The 22,976-nt window shown below is 46.8% G+C and overlaps 1 protein-coding gene across 3 annotated transcripts in view; it reads left to right on the top strand.

Annotated features, from left to right (window-relative positions):
* Positions 1 to 22,976, top strand: part of IGSF21 (immunoglobin superfamily member 21) — a 138,282-nt gene that overhangs the window by 80,754 nt on the left and 34,552 nt on the right. For all 3 annotated transcript variants that reach the window (XM_063317517.1, XM_063317516.1, XM_063317515.1), the window contains exon 4: positions 16,485 to 16,606. In XM_063317517.1, coding sequence (XP_063173587.1) covers positions 16,485 to 16,606 — 122 coding nt within the window. The remainder of the gene's footprint in view (positions 1 to 16,484; positions 16,607 to 22,976) is intronic.

Raw genomic sequence — 22,976 nt, 5'->3', positions numbered from 1 at the left:
GCAGCAGGATCAGGACAGGCTGTCTGAAAGGACCCAGAATTCAAAGGTGGTATCATTCCTCAAACAGCAAACTGATGCGGTGGCAACTTTTGTCTCCTGAAGACTCAAGGTTGGGTGCCTAATCAGACCTGTTGGAACAAGAATTGCAGCTTAAGCTTGGAATGGGGTTTTTGTGTGTCTCTGTGTGTGTGTGTCTGTGTCCTTTCTCTCAACTTTATTCTCTGGTCCTAAGCTCTGAATGTTGGCTTGACCTCCTGGGGGCCAGCTCTGCCAAAGTTGGTCCAACGTGTTTCAAGCACCAGTAGAGGACCCTGTAAATGTTCACCAGGACAAGAATTTAAGTGCTGTTCCATGAAAAGCCACCAGATATTGGATGGAATGCATCAGAAATAACCGTAGGAGCCCATTTGGAATCTAGCGGTGGCTTCCTCACACTGAGTGTGTTGATTGTGGTCCGTCGTGGTTGGGAAAAAACAGCAGGCATTTTCCATGGGTCTTCTCAAGGGGATTTATTTATCTATTTGTTTATCAAATTTTATCACCACCCATCTGCCCCCTAAGGAGGGACTCCGGGGACAATGGAGGGGTCCATTGTAATCTGTGCGGTCCTACATTTAAAATTCCGTGCAAAGCCATCACAGGAACCAATCTTCTTGTTTCCCCTCTTGCTCTGCCGTATATTCTTGATGCAGCAGCTTGGATTTACAAGCAGCCATCCATGCCCTTTGAAAAAGATGGAAATTCTTGCCAGGGAACATGTAGCATAGAGTCCTAATAGTCACCTCATTAAAAGCGAAAGCAAAAACGAAAACAGGCCTTTCTGCAGAACTGTGAATTGATGGTGATAATTAAGCGCTGCGGTGCGTAATAGATTATTCGGATCAGTTAATTGATTGGACAACTCTTATGATTGATTAAAAAGGGTCAGGTCGTTTTGCAGAAATGATGCATTGTTTTTCATACCAGTTTTGCCAGTTTGAACTTTCTTAGCAGAGGCATTCCTTTCGTCTGTCTGGCAGAAGGACAGGCAAATCCAATATTATCTCCCAAAAGGGATTAGATATAAAGGTGGATAATTTTTTTCCCCCTCCTTCCCTTCTCTCCTAACAAACTCTGTGCAAATTTAACCAAGAATTTAATTAATGTCTTATTTAAACTTCCACGCTAATAGTAATAAGAGAAACCTGTTGAAACTGAGAATTTTGTTGCTGGGTGAAAAAGTTGTCACTTTATGTGTGAGAGAGAGGGGTTTTTTTTTAAAGATGTCTTCACTCCCATGTATTCGTATAGGTATTTGGGAGGGGGTTCCCCCCATTTTCAGGGATTCTGAACCATAAGAGACTCTCAGGCCTGTTCCAATCTCCTCCTTGTGTGTGTGTCAGTACCATTTTAGACACCAAATTTGACATCCTTCAGCGAGTGTGCAAGGTTGAATTCGTTCATCTGCCCCCAAATCTTCCTCTGTTGGTAGCACAGGTTGTTTCACCTGTGCATTCACCCCCATCCTTCCCCTTGCCCCCAAACGCCCCCCCAGTAGACACACACATACATCCCTTTTTTCCACTACATTGCTGTTCTGCTCAGTAATACTGGATTAGCCTGCTTTTCCCTGGAAAAAAAATTGGTTTCTGTTTTGCATAATCCTCTTCCGGTTTGCAAAAGCATTGTGCTCCGGCAGTAAGTCTCTGGGTGGTGTGCACATGTGTGTGTGTGTTTGGGGAGGGGGAACACATTATCTCTCCACACTGAATGGTGAAAACGGGAGGAACGTCAGAGGGGGATATTCTTCTATTTTTAATCTGAAAAGGGAAGGAAAGAAGAAGAAAAAACTTCCACTCTTTCTAACAAATAAGATTGGCATCTGATCTGCCTCCCAACCATCACAATCTCGTTCTAATTGCCGACTTCCTAGAGAGCGTATTTGCAAGCAATGCTTAGAACAGGCCAGCCATGACTGCCTGAACTTCCTTTGCTGCCAAATCTTCGCCTGAAGTTTCTATGAAGGGCAAAGGCAGATTTCAGGTAGACACAGTTTTTATTTGTGCCAAACAAGCAGATGGTAAGTGCTGTGCCATGTTTATCCACGGGCAGGAAAATTGCATTTCTGGGTTTTTGTTGAGGGCTGGGTGAACGCTTTGTTAAGGAGCAGGACCCGCCACAGTTTTGCGGTCTGAGGCAGGGCAGTCAATGACACCCCTCATCCTGCTCAGCCAAGGTGAACGGCTCCTCCTGATTTTGGGACACGGGGCGTCCCGAGCTTTGTATCGTTTCTGTGGCTAGAAATTTGCTGCTCGTCCGTGATGCTTAAAAATAAGTTGCCACACTGTGCCCGGTGGTAGGGCCGGCTCTTAGGAGAATACTTTTTCTTTATAGAACAGTAGAGAGAAGAAGAGACTTTTAAAAACGTTAATGGAGAAGAAAGCAAGACTTATGCCACCTTCTCTTCATGCTGAAAGTTTGGATACCTGGCTCCAAATACTGCAAATTTGGATACCTGTGCATGCAGCCGTGTTCGTGGTTTCTGAATTAAGTTTACAATTTCTTCTTTTCTCAACAGCTCTTCATCTTCTCCTGCATGGATAAGAATGTGTTGTCATGGTGCAACATGTTCTTGTCCATGCAAGGCATAACTTGACTTCTCCCTCCCTCCCTCCCTCCCTCCCTCCCTCCCTCCCTCCCTCCCTCCCTCCCTCCCTCCCTCCCTCCCTCCCTCCCTCCCTCCCTCCCTCCCTCCTTCCTTCCTTCCTTCCTTCCTTCCTTCCTTCCTTCCTTCCTTCCTTCCTTCCTTCCTTCCTTCCTTCCTTCCTTCCTTCCTTCCTTCCTTCCTTCCTAGAAACTAAGAATTGCAATTTTCTTGGGGCTGAGTTCTGGCGGCTTTCTGCATTTTGATCATCTTGAGTTCTGTCTCTGATCTGTTGCGTGGACCTTTTCCCTTCCTCCCTGCCTCAGTTGTGCCAACTCTGTGTTGGCATAGACTTGTTCTGATCTCACAGGAAGGAAAGCAGGAGCGAATGCCATTTCAGGAAGCATTATTTCAACTCTCTTGGTGTTGGCGTGTTTTATTATATTGCGGATGTCTGTGTTTGTCCTTTGTACATCACCCTGCAACCCAGGGCAAAGTGAAATATTTAAAACAATGGTGTGATCCCCTCTTCGTATTAGTGAAGATGCTGTCTCTTGCTGCTGCTTCTGTGCCCTTTCTCTTGGTTCAGCAAGGAAAGTAATACGTTTTTTTTTCCTTAAGAAAAAGAATCTTTGTATTCAGAACCACACAATTTCATTATCAAAGCCTCACTGCCGTTCTGCAGTTTGCAGAAATATTTCTTCGTTCCCTGGAGAGGAGAGTCTATCAGGTTTGTTTTTTTTTTGGCACAGGCCCATCTAACAACTTTCTCACCTCTTCCATGAAGGAGACGGGCGAATGATAGCATCTTGCTGGGAAGCACCTGATCCTCCAAACAGACTTGGGTTTATGGATGGGTCCAGCTCCTCCTGACAGCTCATTCCAGGGGAATTTGGGAGAGCATGCTCAAAATTTTTTGCTGTTTCAGTCCTCTCTCTTTTCCCCCAAAGGTGAGAAGAGACTCGGTCTGTGTATCTCTTCTGGGGCCACCATGGATGCTTGCGGTGGGACGTTGAATGGATTTGGGCAAAGGAGGCCTTTAGGCTGTGCTGCAAACAGTCGACTTCCCCACTCTGAAGTCCCTGAGCCTCAAAGCTGCTGAGAGCTAATCTGTCCTCGATGCCTTTTTCCGAAGAAGGCATTTATAGTCTGGCCTGGACCATCTGATAATATGCACAGCTCACTACGCCATAGAAGCAATGTGACTGGAATTTATCCAGAAGGATGCAGTGGAATCTGGTGGTGGTGGGAAGGAGGGACTTTGTAAGTGGAAGGAGTTTTACAGACTGCAAAAGGGGCCATCAGAACATGGGGCAGCAAATGTTTGGGCTCCAGAGGAGGCTTGGTGCTTCTTTGCCATTGCAACCATGTCCTGTGGAGTCTAGAGATGGTTTCCAGCACCTGTCTCCATTGTCAACAAAGAGTGCTTCTTAACAATTGATCACCCAGGCCAGAAACCTAGGAGGTAGAAATTCGGAGGAATCCTGCCAAACTTTCGTTCTTTCTGTCTTCTCTGTGACAGGACTTCTGGCCTTCTTCCCTCTGCTGGGCTTAGATCTCTGTGAGCGGAATGGTGGCGGTGCCAGGCACACCACCTCCATGCTGGCATCAAGGTCACTATATATTTATTGCCCTTCAGGGAGTCTGGAAACCTAGGATTGGTGCCAGTATATTAGCATGAGCTGCTGTAAACTCCTGGCACCGTGGAAGGGTCTTGGCCAAGGACGAGAGGCAGCAGGCAGGGTCTCTCAGCTCTCTTCCCTTCCAGATCTTTGCCCGGCCTCAGTGGCATGACATCATCATTTTCCCTAGCTTGTTTACTGATCTCAAATGTTGTTGGCTGGTCTTACTTATTGAACCTCATGGCCATTTTTTGCAAGAGATGGTTAGGCTAAGGTTAAAAAAAAAATCTGACTTTGGCATATTAATGTTCCCCATTACAATAATCCACCGTCATATTAGGGGCTGGGCAAAAATTCAATTTGGAGAAGGGATTCAGAGGCGGTTTAATTGAATCTCCAGATCTAGTCAACTTTACAAATCGAATCGGAGTGGAATGGGATTGGAGCAGATACCTCTGAATCAATTTTGAGACCAGGAACGCTTCAGAATCAGGTTTTCCTGATGGATTCAAATTGTCGAATCACGGCGATTTTCCAAATCAAGTCAATGATACAAATAAGATTTGGCCCGATAGGCCTAGGAAGTAGGTTGTACGCAGCTCTCTCAAACCTTGAGCAACGCGGCAGACTGTGGTGGCCTTTACAAGTATCTTTTAGCTCAACCCTCCTCCTAATGGCTTCTTTCCCCCCCCACGTCTAAAAAAACCAGCAATAGCAGCGCTAGCTTTCCCCCACTGGTTGTGATCCAGCCGAGATTGGCTGGAAGGCTCATCTATGACTCAGAGAAAAACATCCCTGCTTTGAATGGTTGCGTTGTTCAAACCGTTGCCAGGCTGAGCCTCTCTCTGAATTCCCCAAACTCAATACCCGGGAAATGGTTCTGGGCTAGCACGCAAGTTTGCATAGCCTTCCAAAATGTTATATATTTATGGATGGATGGATTATTTATTAAACAAACTGACATAGCTGCCCATCATTCGGGGCAGCAAACAAAACACAATACAGTGAAAAGACCACTTCAAACAATAAACAGCGCTGAGGCTCTGATAAAACTTGTGTTTTTCTGCCAACCACCCTGTGCCAGCTCCATCAACTTCCTGGCCTCAGTGCCTGGGGTAAAAGCCAGGACTTCACTGCTTTTCCATCTGTATCTCTGGGGCGAGGCTGTTCCATGAAACAGGTGCCATGACTGAGGAGGCATGTTTTTGAGGCCCCACCAGGCAATCTTGTTTCAGTGAGGGGACCTGGAAGATGCCCTCCATGCCAGATCTAGTAGGATGGGCAGAAACCACTGGGGAAAGTTGGTCCAGCAAGTAACACTTTGCACACTCTGAAGAGTTGGACCAACCCTTAGTAGCAAATTTCAACCAAATATCAGCTTCTAGAGCAGTGTTTCTCGGCCTTAGCAACTTTAAGCTGGGTGGACTTCAACTCCCAGAGTCCCCCAGCCAGCCATGCGGGCTAGAGGGTTGTTGCTCATACCTGCCAGACATCAGAAACCATACATAAATATGCTAATAAATAAAATATAAAATCTCCTTAGGCATCTCTTCAGTTTTTGACAGCCCTCCAAGGCAGGGATACCAGGAGCATTCTTCATCTCAATAAGGTAGAATAGCCTGATCTTGGAAGTCCATTCAAGTTTCTGTCCCATCCTCTACTGAACAGAATCAACATTTCTTTCTCGTGCTTCCCTAGGTCTCCAAATGGAGCAATCTCTTTTCCAGATCCCATCTTGACAGTTGGCTCCTTCCTTCTCCATGGTCAATTCTCTGTTCTTTTTGAGTTTTGGCTTGAGGTTGAACAAAAGAAGAAGCAGAAACGTTGCTTCCTCCCTCAATGACATTTATTGTACGTAGTTTCTTCAGGTGATCCTGCCTCTTCAATGTGGTTTTGCTGTGAGTTGAGACCTAACTCAAACTCAAGTATCCAACTCAAAATAAAGACCTGCCCAACTATTAGTTGGTTCCAGGTGGCAGTAGGACCAAGAAGGTGGCCTGAGATGGCCACATAGCTATCGGTCAGGTTTCCTGAGCTGCAGAGAAGGAAGAAGGAATTAATTGCAAGGCACAGACTTTGAAGCTGTGGGCTGTTGGCTTAGGAAGGCTGTTGGCATTGTGCAGCCAATATGGTGAGGGCAGGAAGAACAGCTCTGCGGATTTCAGAGCCATGGAAATCTTAGCAGAGCTCTTTGGCCGAGATATTGTGACAGAAGGCATGTGTTGTGTTTATAAGCCTCCTGTGATCCCTTTTTAAGGGTCTTTTGCAAAGAGAGAGGATTAGATAAGGAGTGGACTTCTGTGTCATATGTCTCTGCAATGCCAGAGATAGACTGTGGTGATTAAGAGGCACATGATCTGGTCTGGACAGTGATGTAATGTAAGCCAGGCATGTCACCTTCCTGTATGGATGATGGTTTTGAATTGGATCCAGAACTGATGTCCATTAGAGCTGGGCAGAGATCCGACTTTGATCGGCCAGATTTGATTTGGCATGTGGGAAAGACCTTGGGAGACAGGGAGAAGAGATGCTGCCTAGGGAATGGTCGGGTAAGAGGGAGCATAGCCCGCAGCTGGATAATGGGGAGGGCAAGAGGCTCAGAAGGGACCCTCCCTATTTTGTTGGGCTGTAAGAGAGACAGCGGGAGATCTGCACTTTCAGACTTGCAGGATTCTGTCAATGTAGCTTTACAATAAAGTAGAATTAGCTCATTGGGTCGTGTTTCCTGTCTGGCCTACCTGGTAAGGCTGACAGTTGCTCCTTATAGAGTTACATGCACACCTATGCAAGTTCCAAGTTAAATTTGGCACTTCAGATTTCTGCGCAGCCTTGGTGTCTACTACGTGGAGACGCACCAGGTATGGGAGACCTTCCATGGCTTGACTCTGAATTGGCTCAGTATTTGGGGGAGAACCTAGCAGTAAAGAGTTCTAGGGAATTCTAGGAAATCCAGTTCATGAATCTTCCCCCACCCCCTGGCCCAGGAACAATAATGGCAACTATGAAATCTTAGCCTTCAAGCTTGCCTCTTGATTAGTAGTATTATTGTTAAGATCCGTAAAAAACCAAGAAGAGATTAGGATTTACTGTTATCTCTCCTTCTGCCTTTAGGAGGTCTTTCCTCCTTCCCTCTTGTGTCTTCCATCATTCAGCTTCAGCGGATGATCCAGTTGGGTAGCTGCATAATTTTATCAGCCTCTGCCTCTAAAGAGCTTGTATCCTTTCCTCATCGGGATGAATCTTGGTATCTTTCTCCTCTTTCGAACAAGCAAAACCTTATTCTACAATGAGGAATCAGCCTTTGATGGAGAACCAAGGGTTTGTTCCTGGTGGATTCACACCTTGAAGGCGTGGATGAAGAAGGCCTCCTGGTTGGGCGTTTAGGTAAAGCAGGGTGCTAGAGATGTTGTGGGCTAATTAGCCACTGTCCCTGATGGCGGTAAAGCTCTTTCTGCCGTGCAATTGTCAACCTCTTGCTCCGCGTGTGAAGGAAACAGCTTTGCTCCAGCGAGTGGAAAATATCAGGCGAGATGTACTGGGGCTGATGAATTACGCATGCTAGTCTCACTCTTGGAGATGTCCTGATCTCTGACAAGCTGGAATTCCTGCAGGAGACCAGCCTGCTGTTGTCCATTAAGGAAATGAGACATTGAGACCTCGCCCTGAGACTTATAGATAGGTCCAGAGGCCGTGGAGGAGGAGGAAGGATGGGCCTGCTGAGTCTGTGTAGCCATCTCCGCTTCGGCTGGAGTTGCATTTCTTTACCCTGGAAATTGGGGGAGTTCAGGGAAGGACTCTGGAGACCCCTTAGTAAACCTTGTGGAGTTCTCGAGTGCAGAGCCCCCCTCAGGAATACAACAGGAAGGGTGCAGTTCCCCAGCTGTTTTGGCTTCATGATGCTTCTCCTAAATTTAAGCCCATGGAGTCTAGTCCCATCTGGCAACGTGCAGCCTTTGTTTCTTTCATGCCAGATATACATCAATAAGTAGAAAGATATTTATAGATAAAGCTGTGATTATGTGCTATGACAGCATGACATGGCGTAGGTCTTGTGATGCTACCCAACCGTCTCCTGGATGCTAAGCCAATGGAAAGGAAGGAGCTGAGTTTTTTCCTAATTATTTCTACTACAGAATGAGAACAGCTGGCTTCTGGTCAGGCAAATTGAATGTTCTGTTTATTCTCGGGCCCAGCGTAAGTCTATTTGCTGGTGCCAGCAGGGAGGTAGAAGAAGAAAGATCTTTCGTTTCTCCTCTTTCGGTCTGCCTTCTCCATGGCAACAGCCTTAAGCACACTCGCCTCGATGTGTAAGGGAATGTGCTCGCCAATTCATCTGGGAACGCATGGCTGTCAAGCGAATGGAAGATGAGGGTGTGCCTGTCTTTTCAGAGAGATGAGGAGGCTTCTGCAGGAGAGGTGCTGGGCATTTCCTTGGGCACCCTTGGGTTCAAAGGTGGTTGAGGAGGAAAGTTTGGGTGGGTGAGACGGAGGCAGGAGAAATACTGCCTTATCCAGTCCTGCGTCCTTCGCTTTCAAAGTACATCTGACTGTGTGAGCGTACATACGTATCTTAAAACTCTTAATCCGGGTTTTAGTGACTGCATCTGGGGAAAGTAAGGACTTGGTGGCATCTCCGGCAGATCCAGTTGGTGTTCTGGTGGCCGTGGCAGTTGTGATGCTGATGCTGAGTGAATGCTTTTCTAAGAGGTGGGATGTTTTCTGTACAAAGTTGTCATTCCCCTCTCCGCTCACCACGGCCATGCTCAACCGAATGGAAGGGCGAGGGGGACCCCAGTGAACCTGCTGAGCGTGGAGAAGGTCTCAGACGAAGCACCGCTAGTTAAAATGGAGGGAGGGAGGAAGAGTGCTGTGGCCAGGTTGTGGCTGAAGGTTCTCTAAGCAGATGTTGAAGATGTGAGAAGGCTCCGTCCTGCTCTATCTCAGAGAGTTGGCTTGGTTTCCCTGGAGAAGCTCGACTTCCAGAAGAACGATTGGCTTAATGAACCTGACAGCCTTGCTTGTATCTTCTTGCTCTGACCTGCCTACACAGGGTGAAGCAGGTGGTACAAGTCCCACACTCTACCCATCTTTTTTTTAGCAACCCAACTTCTTTAGCATTTCGTTTCCCACCACCACGCTTTGGAGAAGCACACAACGGGGGCAGCTCTGCAAAATCCTGCCCCTGGAAAGTGTCCCCCGCACCCGCTGCTGAGTCAAACTGCCTCTAAACTGGACATCCCAAGTGTCCATGGTCATTTAATCATCTAGACCAACCACCAACTCTGGAAGGTGTCTGCAGTGCAGGAATAATGAATATTTATCTTCTGTTGAGTGCCTTCAGTTGAGCACCCCAGCGGCAGGCTGTTCCCCTCTCCAACAGCTGGAGGAAATTTCTGCTTCTGTTCACACCAGAATCTTTCCCCTGTCACTTCCATCCCATTCCAGTCTTGTCTTCTGCAGTAGATAACAAGCCTGTCCTATCCTCTATGAAACATTCAGATGTCAGGCGGCTTCTACCATGATCCCTTCAAGGTAAAGATCTGCTTTGCTATCTTGCTTGCTTGTTCGGACACCACACCACACATCCGGGATGGACCTTTTAGGAAACAAAATTGGCCGCCAAGGGTTGGGCCCCTTATTTCCCTCCATTCCTGTTTCTCATGGCCACCAAACAGGTTCTTCTGGGAATTTTGGATGCAAAATTGACAGCTTTTGGCGTTTAGAAGCATCCTCCCTTGGAACATAACTTTCCTTTTCTGCTAGCTGGCCGTGAATTCATTTTCCATGAATCTAGAGGATCCATAATGTTACGAACCTCATGTTCCATCATCACCGTGGCTAAACGAAAAAGGGCCAATAACGCTATCAATCTGTTTGAGCTGTTCTCCGGCTCATCTCTCACACTTGTTTTATCCCACTGTGATCAAAGCACAAACATGGACATTTTATCGTTGGTGTGTCTACCATGTACATTTTATTATCTGTACTCTTCATTGTGGAAGTTGTATTTATGTCATTGGCTGTGGGTGTTCTGATGATTGATTTGTGTAAGCCGTCATGGGTCTTCATCAGTTTGGTGGCCCAGAACTCTAATAAATAAATCAACTTTCTATAATGTGTCCTGTCTCTAGATGGGCTCCATCAATCCTGGGAACTTCCTAGGGAGATTTGCTGAACGGTTTAAGCTGTTGGAAGCCAACCACTGTGACTTGTTTCTTTCATTTATTGGCTGTTATTACACCTGTTTGCAGTGGTGGTGGGATTGGGCTATGAAGTTTATTATAGCTATCTTCATTCTGTAAGTGGTTTTGTAGAACTTTGAAGGGGTGGTGGGGAGAGACCCCTGGGAAGCTGCTGGGGGAACTAAGTTTTGATCTGTTTTGTTTGCACCAGCTGGGTGGAAATCACCGTCCTGTCCTCCAGCTGTGCTAAGATGTGTCTGGAGGCCTTGTTGTAATTTGTTTCTCCAGCTGTGACTAGAAGCATGAAAAAGCAGAAGGGAATAAAACGCAGAAGCCCATATCCTGTCACAGGTTGACCTAAATTGGTTGAGTTGTCAGAAGGAGCAAACTTGGAGCTAGACTTGAATCCATTTGCTTCTACCAGGTCAGACACTTGATGCATCTTAATTTATATACCCTAGAAGAGCCTTATCCAACTTCTGGTGCCCTCCAGCTGTGCCAGGTTTTGCATTCAACTCCGCCTCTTTCTCTTCCTTTTATTATTACTGTTATCAGACTGAATCGATCCACCGTAGGATGAAAACGTCTTCATTGATTGGTATGGACCGTAACGTGCCATGCTGGTCCAGTGCAGGTTGGTAGGCAGATGTTTTTCAACTGCTCTGGGAGAAGGTGACTGGTCCAGAGTCATCCAGGGGGCTTCTGTGGTTGAGGGAATACTAGGACCTGGATCAGCCCACTCCTGTTCCAGTATCTTAACCACCGCAGTCTGCTGATTCTCTCTCTCTTTCTATATCCATCTATCTATGCATCCATCACACTTCCGTATACAATATAGGCCCACCACCATCCTCTCTCTTTCTCACACACACAAACACAGATAGATAACACCTTCTCACACATCTATTTTCCACATTTCTCTTGCTGAAATACCTTTGTAGTTGATGCCCGTTTGGGAACCAGCAACTCTGAAATGGATTTCACACACAATTGAATTGTCCATCCATCCTCAGCCAACCATTTAAACACCATGGATTCTTCCATGACAATCTTCCCCAACTCACGGCCTTTCGGATGCACTGGAGTCTAGGTCAGATCTCTCAGTTGACAGGGATATCAATTTCAGGTCTCATGTGTGTCTCTTGCATTTCCCTGCCGGCTGATGATGATTGAAATGGACAGATCCCCTTCATCTCCATCTGCCCAGTCCCTGGGTGATGTCCACAGTGGTCCATCCATGATTAGGTAGTTAATCCCTACTTCAAAGCTGAGGAATAACGGGTAAGCTGTCCTCTAGAAAAATGGTGTTGCTTTCTAACTCCAACCAATAATTGATAGATTGTTGAGTTGGCTAGCCAAAGAGGTACAATTGTTCAAAATTTGGTACAATTGTAGTGTGGGATTGTCCTATCACAGCCAGTGTTATGGCCTATTTCCTTGGGAATTGCCCATAGTACGGACCATCCCAGCATGAGAAGGAGAGGAAGTCCCATCTTTTTTGCCAGTAATTTGTTGGGTGTGGAAAGCATTTCTTTATTTGTCCTATGGGAAAAAGCAAATGCTGTCCTTGTCTTGGAAGAACTGTCCTTTGATTGATCAGAGGGAAAAATACCAGGTTATCTTCTGCAGAAGGACTTAATGAAGAGTGAGGTCGTCCTGCATTTTCTGGAACGCTAAACCAATGGATTGGCATGCAAAGAGGTGTTGGCTGCAAGGAAGCACTCCTTGAAAGTAAGTGGCCTATTTAGGAGGAAAGACTTCCTCTTGAGTAGACCTTCTGGCCAACAAACTACCAGTGATACATCGGTGGGTGGCCACTGGTGCAAGAGAGACTTCAGTTTCCTGGGGAAATTTCTGAGAATTGGCCCGTATCTGTATCTTGGACCTAGTTCCATTGGCTTTGTAGACCATGGTTCCCATCTTAAGACCTTGCCAGGTAGAGCCAGGAAGCTCGCTGGTGGGGTTGGACAAAAGCAGATCGATGGGGTCCTACTCTGTCTTTGCGGTAGAATCAGGCCCCGTTATCATGTTGGGGTGAGGTGGGGGCTAATACCTGGAACCACATGCTAGAAGCAAACGTTCTCTTAATCCTGCATCTTTTGGTGGCTTTTGATAGTGTCCACTTTGATTCCTTTTGGCCCTCTCCTTTTGCTTTCTTAGAAATGCTGATCACAGGGGTCCCAATCCAAGGTGACGTCTCTGGCTTTGGAAGGCAATTCCACCTTATTTCGAACACCTCTCGGCGCCCCTGGTTGGTGTGCAGCTTAACGGCAGGCGCCAAGTGGACACGTGGGTGAATCTGTCCCTCCGTGGATTCACGTTTTATGTTAGAGCGAAGCTAGCATTTAAGGGAAGTAAAGACATATACATTGAAATAAATAAATAAAACTTTGGGGGAAGCCAAGAATTTCCCTTAAATAGCAGTGCTGTTAGGGTGTGCTTCTAATACCAGTCGGAGGAGCGTGTCACATCTTGCCATCATCTGTACAATATTTAGTACAGGGTCACATCTGGAGCCAGGAATCTACCTGTTTGCTCTACCCAGGCTAATGAAATAATAACAATAATGGCGGTGATAATAACAGCAGTCCTGATGGTCACAAAAGCAACAGCTGAGTCGCTGACGATTGGTTGTGTCCTTGAAAACTTCTGGTGTGTGTTTTTCCAAAGTGTGTGTGATTTACAACCCAGATAATGTTCTCTCTCTCTGATTTTTTTTTTCTCGTGTGGTGGAGAGTGTATATTTTCTTTGTAATAAAACCTTGGCTTAGGCAAATAAATTTGAGGAGACAGTTTTACTGACAGCTGCCCTCCCTACTTTCTCCCCCCATCCCAGTTCCCATGTAATAATAATAAAAAAAAAGGCAGAGTGAAATTTCAACTAGGACAACGCAGAGCGCATTTTAAAAAACCAGAGCTGTGCGCGAGGTGTCTGCAAAAGTGCTTCCGAAGGGCCACTCTGCTTTGATCTCACCGTTTCAAGTTTGCCCGGCTCTCATTCGAGAAAAGAAATCATAAAGTGAGGCCAGAGGTGATCCCTACCAGTTATCGCAAAAGATTGGATTTGAGAGATCCTGGATATTTTTCAAAAGGAGGAGAGATGTGAGATGGTTCGATTGGAAAAGAAAGAGAAAGATAAAGAAAGAAGAACTTCTCCTTTACTCTCCTGGCCACACAGTGAAAAAAGAAAACATGCAGGGAAGAATTCACTACAGGGAGGCCTGGTTTAGCGACTGCCTCGTTTAGCAACTGCCTCGTTTAGTGATCATTCACAGTTACGATGGTAATGAAAAAGTAACTTTACCACCCATCCTCGCATTTACGACCTTTGCAGGCCTGTAAAGCAAAGGATTGCTGAAGTTAGATCATAAGCACAGCCACGGTTTCACTTGGTGACTGCTTCGCTTAATAACCAGGTTGCCGGTCCCAACTGTCGCTAAACAAGGACTACCTGTATTCCCATTTATTTGCCAATTTGCCAATGCTTAGTGCGTTGCATGCACCCAGCTGTTATCCTTTAAAATTGCAGATAATGGCTTATAATGGCTTAGCGTGTAACGGGACCGCAGCGACTTTCTGCCTCTGAGGATGGGGTGTATCGGGGGACCGGTCAAAGCTAAAAACCAAATATTTTGTGGAAGCGAACGTCTTCAAGGGCTGGTAACAATGCAGGCCAGCGTCTTTCGCCGTTCTCCCGGTTCCTGCCCCCTTTCCTGCCCCCACGTGCCCATAACTCCGCCGTCTCCCCACGTATTTATTTATTTATTTTATTTATTCGTTCATTCATTAATTCCCTAGACATTTGTTCCGGGGAGCTTATTAGCACCATCTGCGTTTTCACATTTCCTTTGGAAGAGACATTTTGACACTGCCTCCAGGTATGTTATTTCATTAGCAGATTCGCACCTTGTCACCTATTATCTTGGAAACAAGGAGGTGTAACTTGGACGTGGAGGAGCAGCTGAGGTGGAAGAGAGAGCGTAGAGCTTTTGATTCCGGTTGCCTTAAGAGTCTTTGTCTTTCTCTCTGTTCTTATTGTGGCCTTGCCTTTCAGGCCATGAAGTGGGACTCTCCATTTGAGGTCTCTGGGGCTCTCACAAAATGGCGGACACGTTAGGTCTGGCCCACCGTTTTCCAAACTGATGCGGTTGCTCCCCACTGTCATAGGGTGCTCTGCCCCATCTATCTTCCTTTGAGCAGATAAGCCCGCTTCTACCTCTACGTCTCCCCAACTTTTTAGTGTTCTACAGAGATACCTGTCAAAGATACTAAGCCACTTTTGGAAATGAAGATGAGGAAGATTCTGGGGCTGGGTTGTGTTTCCAAGATGACAACTTCTCCTTTATTGTGAGTTTTAAAGAAAATAAACTAGAAACAACGCAATCCCAAAGGACAGGGAAGCTGGTAGACACCAAGGAAGGTGTTGGCTGACTACCCTACTGGGCCCGGTGGTAGACCTTAAAGTTTTGTTCTTTTCGTGGGAGAAGGAGTCGGCACTTTAGCTGGACAGATCCCTTGTTCGTTCGGGTTGCCCAGCTTCTGCCCGGCTCCTCTGCTGTGGCCAGGCTGGGCAGCTCCTGAAACCAGCCAACAGAAATGGAGCCGGCTGATGGTTCAGCCCAGATTAGCTCCACTTTTTGTAACTCATCACATGGTTACAAGGAGAGCTAGATGCACAAACCATTGGTTTTGCTTAGGAATGCAAGGAATAATACGCATTCATGCCATGTAGGAGATGAGTAGCTCAAAAAGATCTGGAGATCTTGCTGCTGCTGCTTCTTCCTAGCGTTATTCCCACGCTATGGCAGGGTCAGCTTGTCAGCATATCCATCTGCATTTGACTCAATCCAAGGCATCTTCAGGGGTGGCGTTCACGCATTCCATGTCCTCCTTAATGCGGTTCATCCACCATTTCTTGGGTCTACCACGGGGTTGCTGGCCACCAGAGTCCAGACGCATGGCTGTTCTTGCCACTGAGTCTTCTTAGCCACGTACGACGTGTCCATACCATCTAAGCCTTCCTTCCCACAGTTTTGCCACGATTGGCGCGACTCCCAGAGTCTCCAGCAAGATCTGGAGATCTTGCTAAGACTTTAAAATGTCTGGCCTGATCTTCAAGAGTTTGCATGGAACCACAGCCCAAGACTCTTGACAGTTTCCCTACATTAAAGCTCCCCAGTTTAAGTCTTGAGGGACAACTGCAGGTCAAAGGTCCTTGTTCTGTCCCCTTGTGCTCTACCATCCATCCATCCATCTCTATCCCCACCTGTTCATAAATCCTCTTTTTTTCCTCCTTCCCAAGCACTTTTTGTACAAGTTTGTTTTTAAACATTCCTTAACTGCGGAGAAGCAGAAGTAAGAAGAAAAAAGAGAAATGTGGTGGGGTGAGAGGTGAAAGAAATTTCAATCTTATTTTCAGGGGAAAAGGTAGTAGAATTAAGTATTTGCAGGTGGGTGTCTGGGAAAATCAGTGTATAATTGTGAGGGAAGCTGTATAATTGTCTTGCGGCCAAACCTACCCATTTGAACGTGGTGCTAACACTATTATTACGCTGGGGAAGCAGATACCTGTCAGTTGGAGACCTTCCCTAAAATAAGCATGGCTTAATCATTGATTGTTTTTGCAAATTGTGAGAAGCACACTCAGGTGAGATTCTGGTTTGGTGTGGTACGTGAACCCACAATTTAGTTGAAGGTCTTCTGGGAGGTGGTTATTTTTCTTAACGGTTTCTTAATTGTTTTTATAAGGGGATAATGAGTCTCATGTCCGGAAGGGGACCTGTGCAGTTTAGCCCCCAGTTCCAAATGAACCAGCAAACACATGTTGGTTGGGGGAAATGGAGATTGTGGAAGGTGGTTGGACCCACAGAAAAGTTGCAGTTTTCACCCTCAGTGTTGGCAACAGCCAGTTTAGCGATTGTGTAAATCAACAAGAGCCCCTCAACCAAAGGGTAGTTTACATCTTGTGAATGTTCCTCCATCCTTTTGACATCTTCAGTCTGACGTGCTCCAAATTTTACATTTGGCTTTTCTCTGCTTTGACGCTTCCCTTGGCAGGTAACTGATGGTGGCACCATCAAGCAGAAAATCTTCACCTTCGATGCCATGTTCTCCACCAACCAATCGCACATGGAGAACTATCGCAAGAGGGAGGACCTCGTCTACCAGTCCACAGTGAGGTAACTCGAATAATCTCCTTGGAAGTAGCTCCAACAGGTTGTAACTGCGCGGAGATACGGTTAGAAGTTGAATCTTCCATTAGAAGTGGGCCAAACCACTTCCATCCAGCATTTTTTTCAGAGTCAGGTTGACTTGATTTAACAGCAGAAATCCAAGTCCAAATGGATCAAAAATCCAAATGGATCAAAAATTACTGATTGAATTCAGATGTTCAAAGCCGTTTGATTCCAATCAAACGGCTTTGAAGATCGAATTGCTTTGAAGATCTGAATTCAATCAGTAATTCCAGTTGGGTCTGGCTTGATGAGAATGCGCCTATGGCTCTGTCACCAATTATAGCATGGTTTTGTCTATATTTAAACGTTAATTGAATTACTGCTGTCCCTGCTTTTCTTTCTGCGTTTCACCGTCCTTTGTCTGTACTCTTATAGACCTGCCAAGTGATATAAGATTTCAAAAAATGGGGAGAAAAAAAATTGGTGGGACTTAGAGCACCGTAAGGCTCGTAAGAGGTTGGTCTTGGGTACCGCAGACCTCCAGGGACGTTTTGTGAAAACATCACGGAAAGACTACCCTTCGAAAGGGTTACCGAAAAGGTAGCTGTTGCTGTCATCCCTGATTGGCTAAGATCAGTTCTTATGCTGATGGGCTAGGACTAGCCTTGGGATTTTTGGATAAGCTTTGAAATGGGCTCCTCTCCTCTCTTGGGGACCACAACAGAGACGTAGCCTGTCTAATATCCGATTGCCTGTGAAATGCTGTTCACTCTTGCCCGGTGTGTGATCCCTGATGGGTTGTATCTTCTGACAAAGAATTGGAGCCATTGCAGTGTAGGGGTGAAGATGCTGAATAAAGCAGGGAGGCCCAGAGACTACTTCAGCCACCAAAGCTTCCTGGGGGCTTTGGGCCAGTCCCTGTCTCTCAGACCAACCTACCTTAAAAATTGTATTGTGGAGGAAACTACAGGTAGTCCTTGACTTACAACCACAGTTGGGACTGGAACTTCCGTTGCCATGAGAGGTAGTTGTTAAGTGAGCCATGCCCGATTTTACAAACTTTTTTGCCATGGTTGTTAAGTGAATCACTGTGGTTGTTAAGTGAATCCAGCTTCCCCCATTGACTTTGCTTGTCGGAAGCCAGCTGGGAAGATTGCGGATGTTGATCATGTGACCCAAAACGCTGCAACCGTCCTAAGTCTGAGCCGGTCACCAAGCACCAGAATTTTGATCACGTGTCCACAGGGATGCTGCAACAGTTGTAAGTGCGAGGACTGGTTGTAAGTCACTTTTTCCAACACCTTTGTAACTCTGAACGGTTGCTAAATGAATGGTCGTAAGTCGAGGACTATCTGTATGCCGTGTTGAGATCTTTCCGGCATCACCTTCTCTTACTTTTGCTGCACAGATGTTATCCTGGCTGCTTTTGATCAAGGTGGGAAACAGTTGCTTCCTAGTTTTGGGAAGGAAGATGTCAAAACGTTCAGTGGCGGGGGGTGATTATATTTTGCAACACGCTCCATTCAGAGCAGGAGAGACAGGAAGGGTTCCATTATTCAGAAGGGAAGGAAACCGTGGAAGGAAGGAAGCATTAATGCAAGGCGAGGGGGCCAGGCAGGGGGAGAGAAAAGTGGAGGAGAAACGTTGGGTGGAAGGAAGGGGCCCTCAGAGGAGCGGCTCCACATGCTCCACAGAGGCCGCAAAAGTTGTCTGCAGAAGCAGCCCCTGCTGATGCTTGATCGGCCAGAGAGACTTTGGGGATAAGGAATCCACATTTGCATATAAATGAAGATATTTACAAATTAATTCATTTTGAGCAAGAGGAAGTCCCAGTGCCGCAGCTGCCTGCCTGGAGTGGGACTCTGCGAGGCCACCTTCCTGTGGTTATTTGGGTGCTCCGCTCTCCAGCACCCCCTTGAAGGCCGGCGGGGAGACCAGGAGCCCTGGGAATGGGTGCTCCCTCCTGGCCTCATGGAAGCGTTGGTTTTGGCCCCGGGTCCCCCGAAAGCCAGCTCCACCCGCTGTCCTCAAGTCCCCTCCTGTTCCAGCTCTCCTCAAACCGCTTCCCATCGATTCCCTTCTGGGCTCTGCAGGTTTAATTATGCGCATAAAATATATTCCCAGAATGGGGTTGCGGGGGGGAGGGAAAGAGAAGGAGCCTTTAATGAAAGGAATAAATCTTTGCATCGATTGCACAAAGCGAAGGGCCTTGTTTCGTCTGTCTCTTTGCGGGACAGGAAAGTAGGGAGCCTTCCCTGCTCTGCAGAGCTCGTCGCTGTCTTCCCTCATCCAGGACCGCAGCCAAGGCTGGCCTTGGTTCAGCCGCTTGGAGACAGGCCGTGTTGGGGAAGGAAGGGCCGGGGGCTCGGCTCCCCAGCTGCCCTTTCTGCAATTTTCCAGCTGCCTCTGGAGGTCCTAAGGCAATTTCTCCAATGCTTAATTTTGCTCGTAATGAACTCCCGGGGTTGATCTTTGGTTCTTGACCCTTTCAGAATAACAATAGATTATAGACTCCTGGGATCCAGTCCCGCGGCTGGCGATATCGTGGCATCTCCATGTCATTTTCATGGCAAGGGTACACAAGGAGTTTTTGTTTTTTCCCCAATTTCCTGGTCCAACCCTCCGTTCTGGGATCTCAGAATTAACCACACTCAGCCCTGCTGAGCTTTCCAAGTTCAGCCAAAGTGAGGTAAGCATATGCAACTCAGGCTTTCAGTGGTGAGCAACTGAGTGTTGTGGAACCCATCTCCCACAGCTAAGCCAGCATGGACAGTGGCAAGGAATGCTGGGAGTTGTAGTTGAGCAATGTTGAGAGATTCACGGATTGCCCACAACTTGTTTGAGAGCCTGGGACTTCTCTGGGTAATCATAAGGAATAGGAAGGGGTCAGGGGTAGGGGGGAGATGAAACAGAGAGGGTGGGCAAAACCCTTCCCTCCCTCTATGTCTCTCCTTCCTTCCTTCCTTCCTTCCTTCCTTCCTTCCTTCCTTCCTTCCTTCCTTCCTTCCTATGTCTCTCCTTCCTTCCTTCCTGACATTCAAACGCTTTTCCCACATTTTATTCTGACCAATGTTTGCATATTTGCAAATTGCCTACATAATTTAAGCCACTTTCCCCTGCGTCTTTCTCCCATGGATCCCCTTAGGGGTGAGCGCACACTTTCTCTTGAAATGGCGCTGTTGGGTACGCCCTACTCTGAATTGCCAACTGCAACTGTGCAGGTTTCGGCAGCCAACTGTGCAAAGGTGTGGAAATGGCAACCTGGCCAGGGACCTGTAAAAAACACAGGTGGAAGAGCATCCTCCCTTCCTTCTGGCTTGCATTTTCGGACAGTTCTTCCCTCCCTCTCCGCTGCCGGTCCAGCTAATTAATTACAGCCGTTTGCGTCTTCTATTTTTACATCCTCGATGCCAGAACCCTAATCAGCTGCTCATTCACCATGTGGCTGCAGCTTGGCTCACTGCCCTCCATAGCATTGGAAGGCTTTGCACACACACACACACACACACACACACACACTTCAGCTTTCGGCCCTTTGTGACTGGGCGGTTCCCGGGGAAGTGGGGTGGCGTGGCTCCCCCTAGTGGCCCTGAGGTCTTCCTGCCAGCCCTGTGTTGTCGTGTTGACCCCAGTTCACACATCACCCTAAGCTGTACCATCTAGTTGTAAAATTGCTACAGTCTGCCAGGGGTGGGATAGATGGCCTTCAGAGTCCCAAGGAAGGTTTAGAAAAGCAATGGTGCAGTCTAGGAGGACACAGATGTCCCAAGAAGGCACAAGTTGAAGAGGGTGGTGAAGGAGGAAGGTAGTAGGAAGGAAGGTGATCAGGGGGCCATTGAGAGCAGAAGGGGAAGCAAAGAAGAGAAAGCCTTGCTTCGTAGAATGTCGCTTGGCTCACTTGCTTGAGCGAAGTGTAATTCCTGTGCACTTTCTGAGGCTGAATCTCACCTTCTCGCTTACATCTGTGGTCGTCCACCTTCACAAGTGGCAGTTTTTGCCTTTTTGGTAACATGCAGGAAGTCATGTCCCCTGTCTGTACAGGTAGTCCTTGTTTAATGATCACAACTGGCGCCAGCCACTCAGTCGTTAAGTAAGCAGTTGCTAAGTGAAACATCACAATTTTATAATCTTACTTCAGCTTTCCTTTGCTTTACAGACCTGTGAAGGTCATAAATGCGAGGGCTGGTTGCAAAGTTGCTGCTGGGAGGTACAGTGACAGGCTTAGCCACTTTGGGAAGGCTACATCTGTTCTGCCACTGGGGGCTGGGCTATGGGGAGAAGTGGAAGCCAAGCACTGCGAGTGGCAACTGAGCCCCCCTCCCCTCTCTGCAGCTCCCCCCACACCAGCAAGAAATTGCTCGCTGCCATTTTGGCTTTATTACTAATTTTATTGCTCCTTTTACACCTGGGCTTATAAAGTCTCCAAACTGGGGTATAAAAATGTTATGGTGAGGTATAATATAAGGCTGGGCACCACATTCCTTTTTCATTTCTTTTTGGACGGGAACAGTATGGAAAGGCCTGGGTGCATTTTAGCACTTGTTTTTCTGGCCACGGAGAAGAGAAAACCTGGACATCATCCACAGCATATTAATTCTTTGCTCATTTGTTCGACTTCTGCTAATTTTGGAATGCTCCCTCCCAGCCTGTCTGCAAGAACTTAAACATTTGCTCACCTCTGTTGAAGCAACGACATCATTAACCTTGGAAGTACAGCTTCCAAGAGTGGCCACGAGTAACAGATACAGATAGTCCTCATTTAGCGACCACAATTGGGATGGCAAAACAGTCGCTAAGTGAAACCACGACCGCTTATGATCTTCATTCAGTTTTCCTTTGCATTACAGACCTGTGAAGGTCATCAATGTGGGGATTGGTCGTAAAGTTGCTTTTTTTATCACCACCATAACTGCGAACCTCGACTACTGTACGAGGTAGTCGCTAAACAAGGACTACCTGAACTTGGTTGATCAGTTAGCCTGTGTGTGGATATGGAGGTTCCATTTAGCTAGTATGACTTTGGTTCATTGTGCCTTCTGTGAATTTGTCACGGCCATCTTAAAAAAAAAAGGTGTATAATCTCAGGAAGAGTTGAATTCCCAAAATCAATTATGTTGTTACGAGGACGGCTATTTTGCCAGTCCCGAATTTAGCACCGATCGCTTTCACCTGATTGCGTCTTCGGGTTTTATTTTTGCTGGAGCCCAAATCGGTCACCTTCTTGTTGATGTGCAATTAAAGGCGGTTTGCAAGGGCCAGGTGTCAAAGGAGCAGGAGGCGATGCGAAAAACTTTCGGAGAGGTGATTAAGCCAGTGGTGTCTTTTCTTTCCAACCACCTTTATTCTCCCTGTCAGAGCACCAGTTTCACCTCTTTGCCGAGACTTAAGAACAAGTTGAATGAGCAGTTTTGTCTCCGTAGTTATGACCCTGGGGTTGGCTTTGTTCATCACAGAATTACTCGCCCAGGCTTGTCGGATACTTGGAAGAGAGAATCCCCCCTCGGTTCTCGCCAGAGGCTTCTGGGCACCGCGGGTCCCAGTTCCTCCCCCTTAAATCCTGACCGCAACCCAGGCAGCCTGCTTTCTGCTCAGCCACCAGTTTAATTGTTGTGCAATCCACTGACATGAGTAATTATTGTTTTGCAAGAATTTCGCGGGCTTTACTAATTCATTACATATTCCCTGACTTGACAGTTTCCTCCTTGGAGAATGCAGAATGGGCTTTCTCTCTCTCTCTCTCTCTCTCCCTCTGCTGCTCACCGCGCCGTGCCCTTTCTTGTCCCTTCTCTCTCTTTATTGACTCTCGATATTATATCAGAAGCTGTTTTTTTTCTCTCAACGCCAGAGAATGCCTTGAGAGGTTTCTTCTGGAAAGGCTCTGATTTGGATCTCCAAATTGCTTCGGTAGTAAACTTACAAAGAGTAGAGTCTCTGCCTTGGTGAGTTGAGAGCAGGAATTGAGCCTGATTATGCGAATAGCTGTAGTGAAGAAACAGCCAGATGGAACTCCTGTTAACAGAGGCAGTGTATCTTTCCATTCCGAGTGCCTGAGACCCACTAGAGAAGGTAAAAAGTTGATAAAGATTCAGGGGTTATAACTTGCATTGGTTAAATAAAATCTCTGCTTCCAGTAGCAGTCTACCTGTGTCATTGGAGGAGGACCCTGTCGCCTTCACACCCTCTTGGTGGGCTTTCTGAGTGTACAGGTAGTCCTTGTTTAGCAACCACAATTGGGACTGACAACTCAGTCGCTAAGTGAAACCATCTTACTTCTTCAGCTTTCCTTTGCTTCACAGACCTGCTAAGGTTGTAAATCCGAGGACTGGTCATCAAGTTACTTTTTCATCCCCATCGTAAGTGCAAACAGTCACTA

Source organism: Candoia aspera, chromosome 18 (assembly GCF_035149785.1).
Source record: "Candoia aspera isolate rCanAsp1 chromosome 18, rCanAsp1.hap2, whole genome shotgun sequence".
NCBI lineage: Eukaryota > Metazoa > Chordata > Lepidosauria > Squamata > Boidae > Candoia > Candoia aspera.
This window is presented reverse-complemented; position numbering and strand designations above follow the sequence as displayed.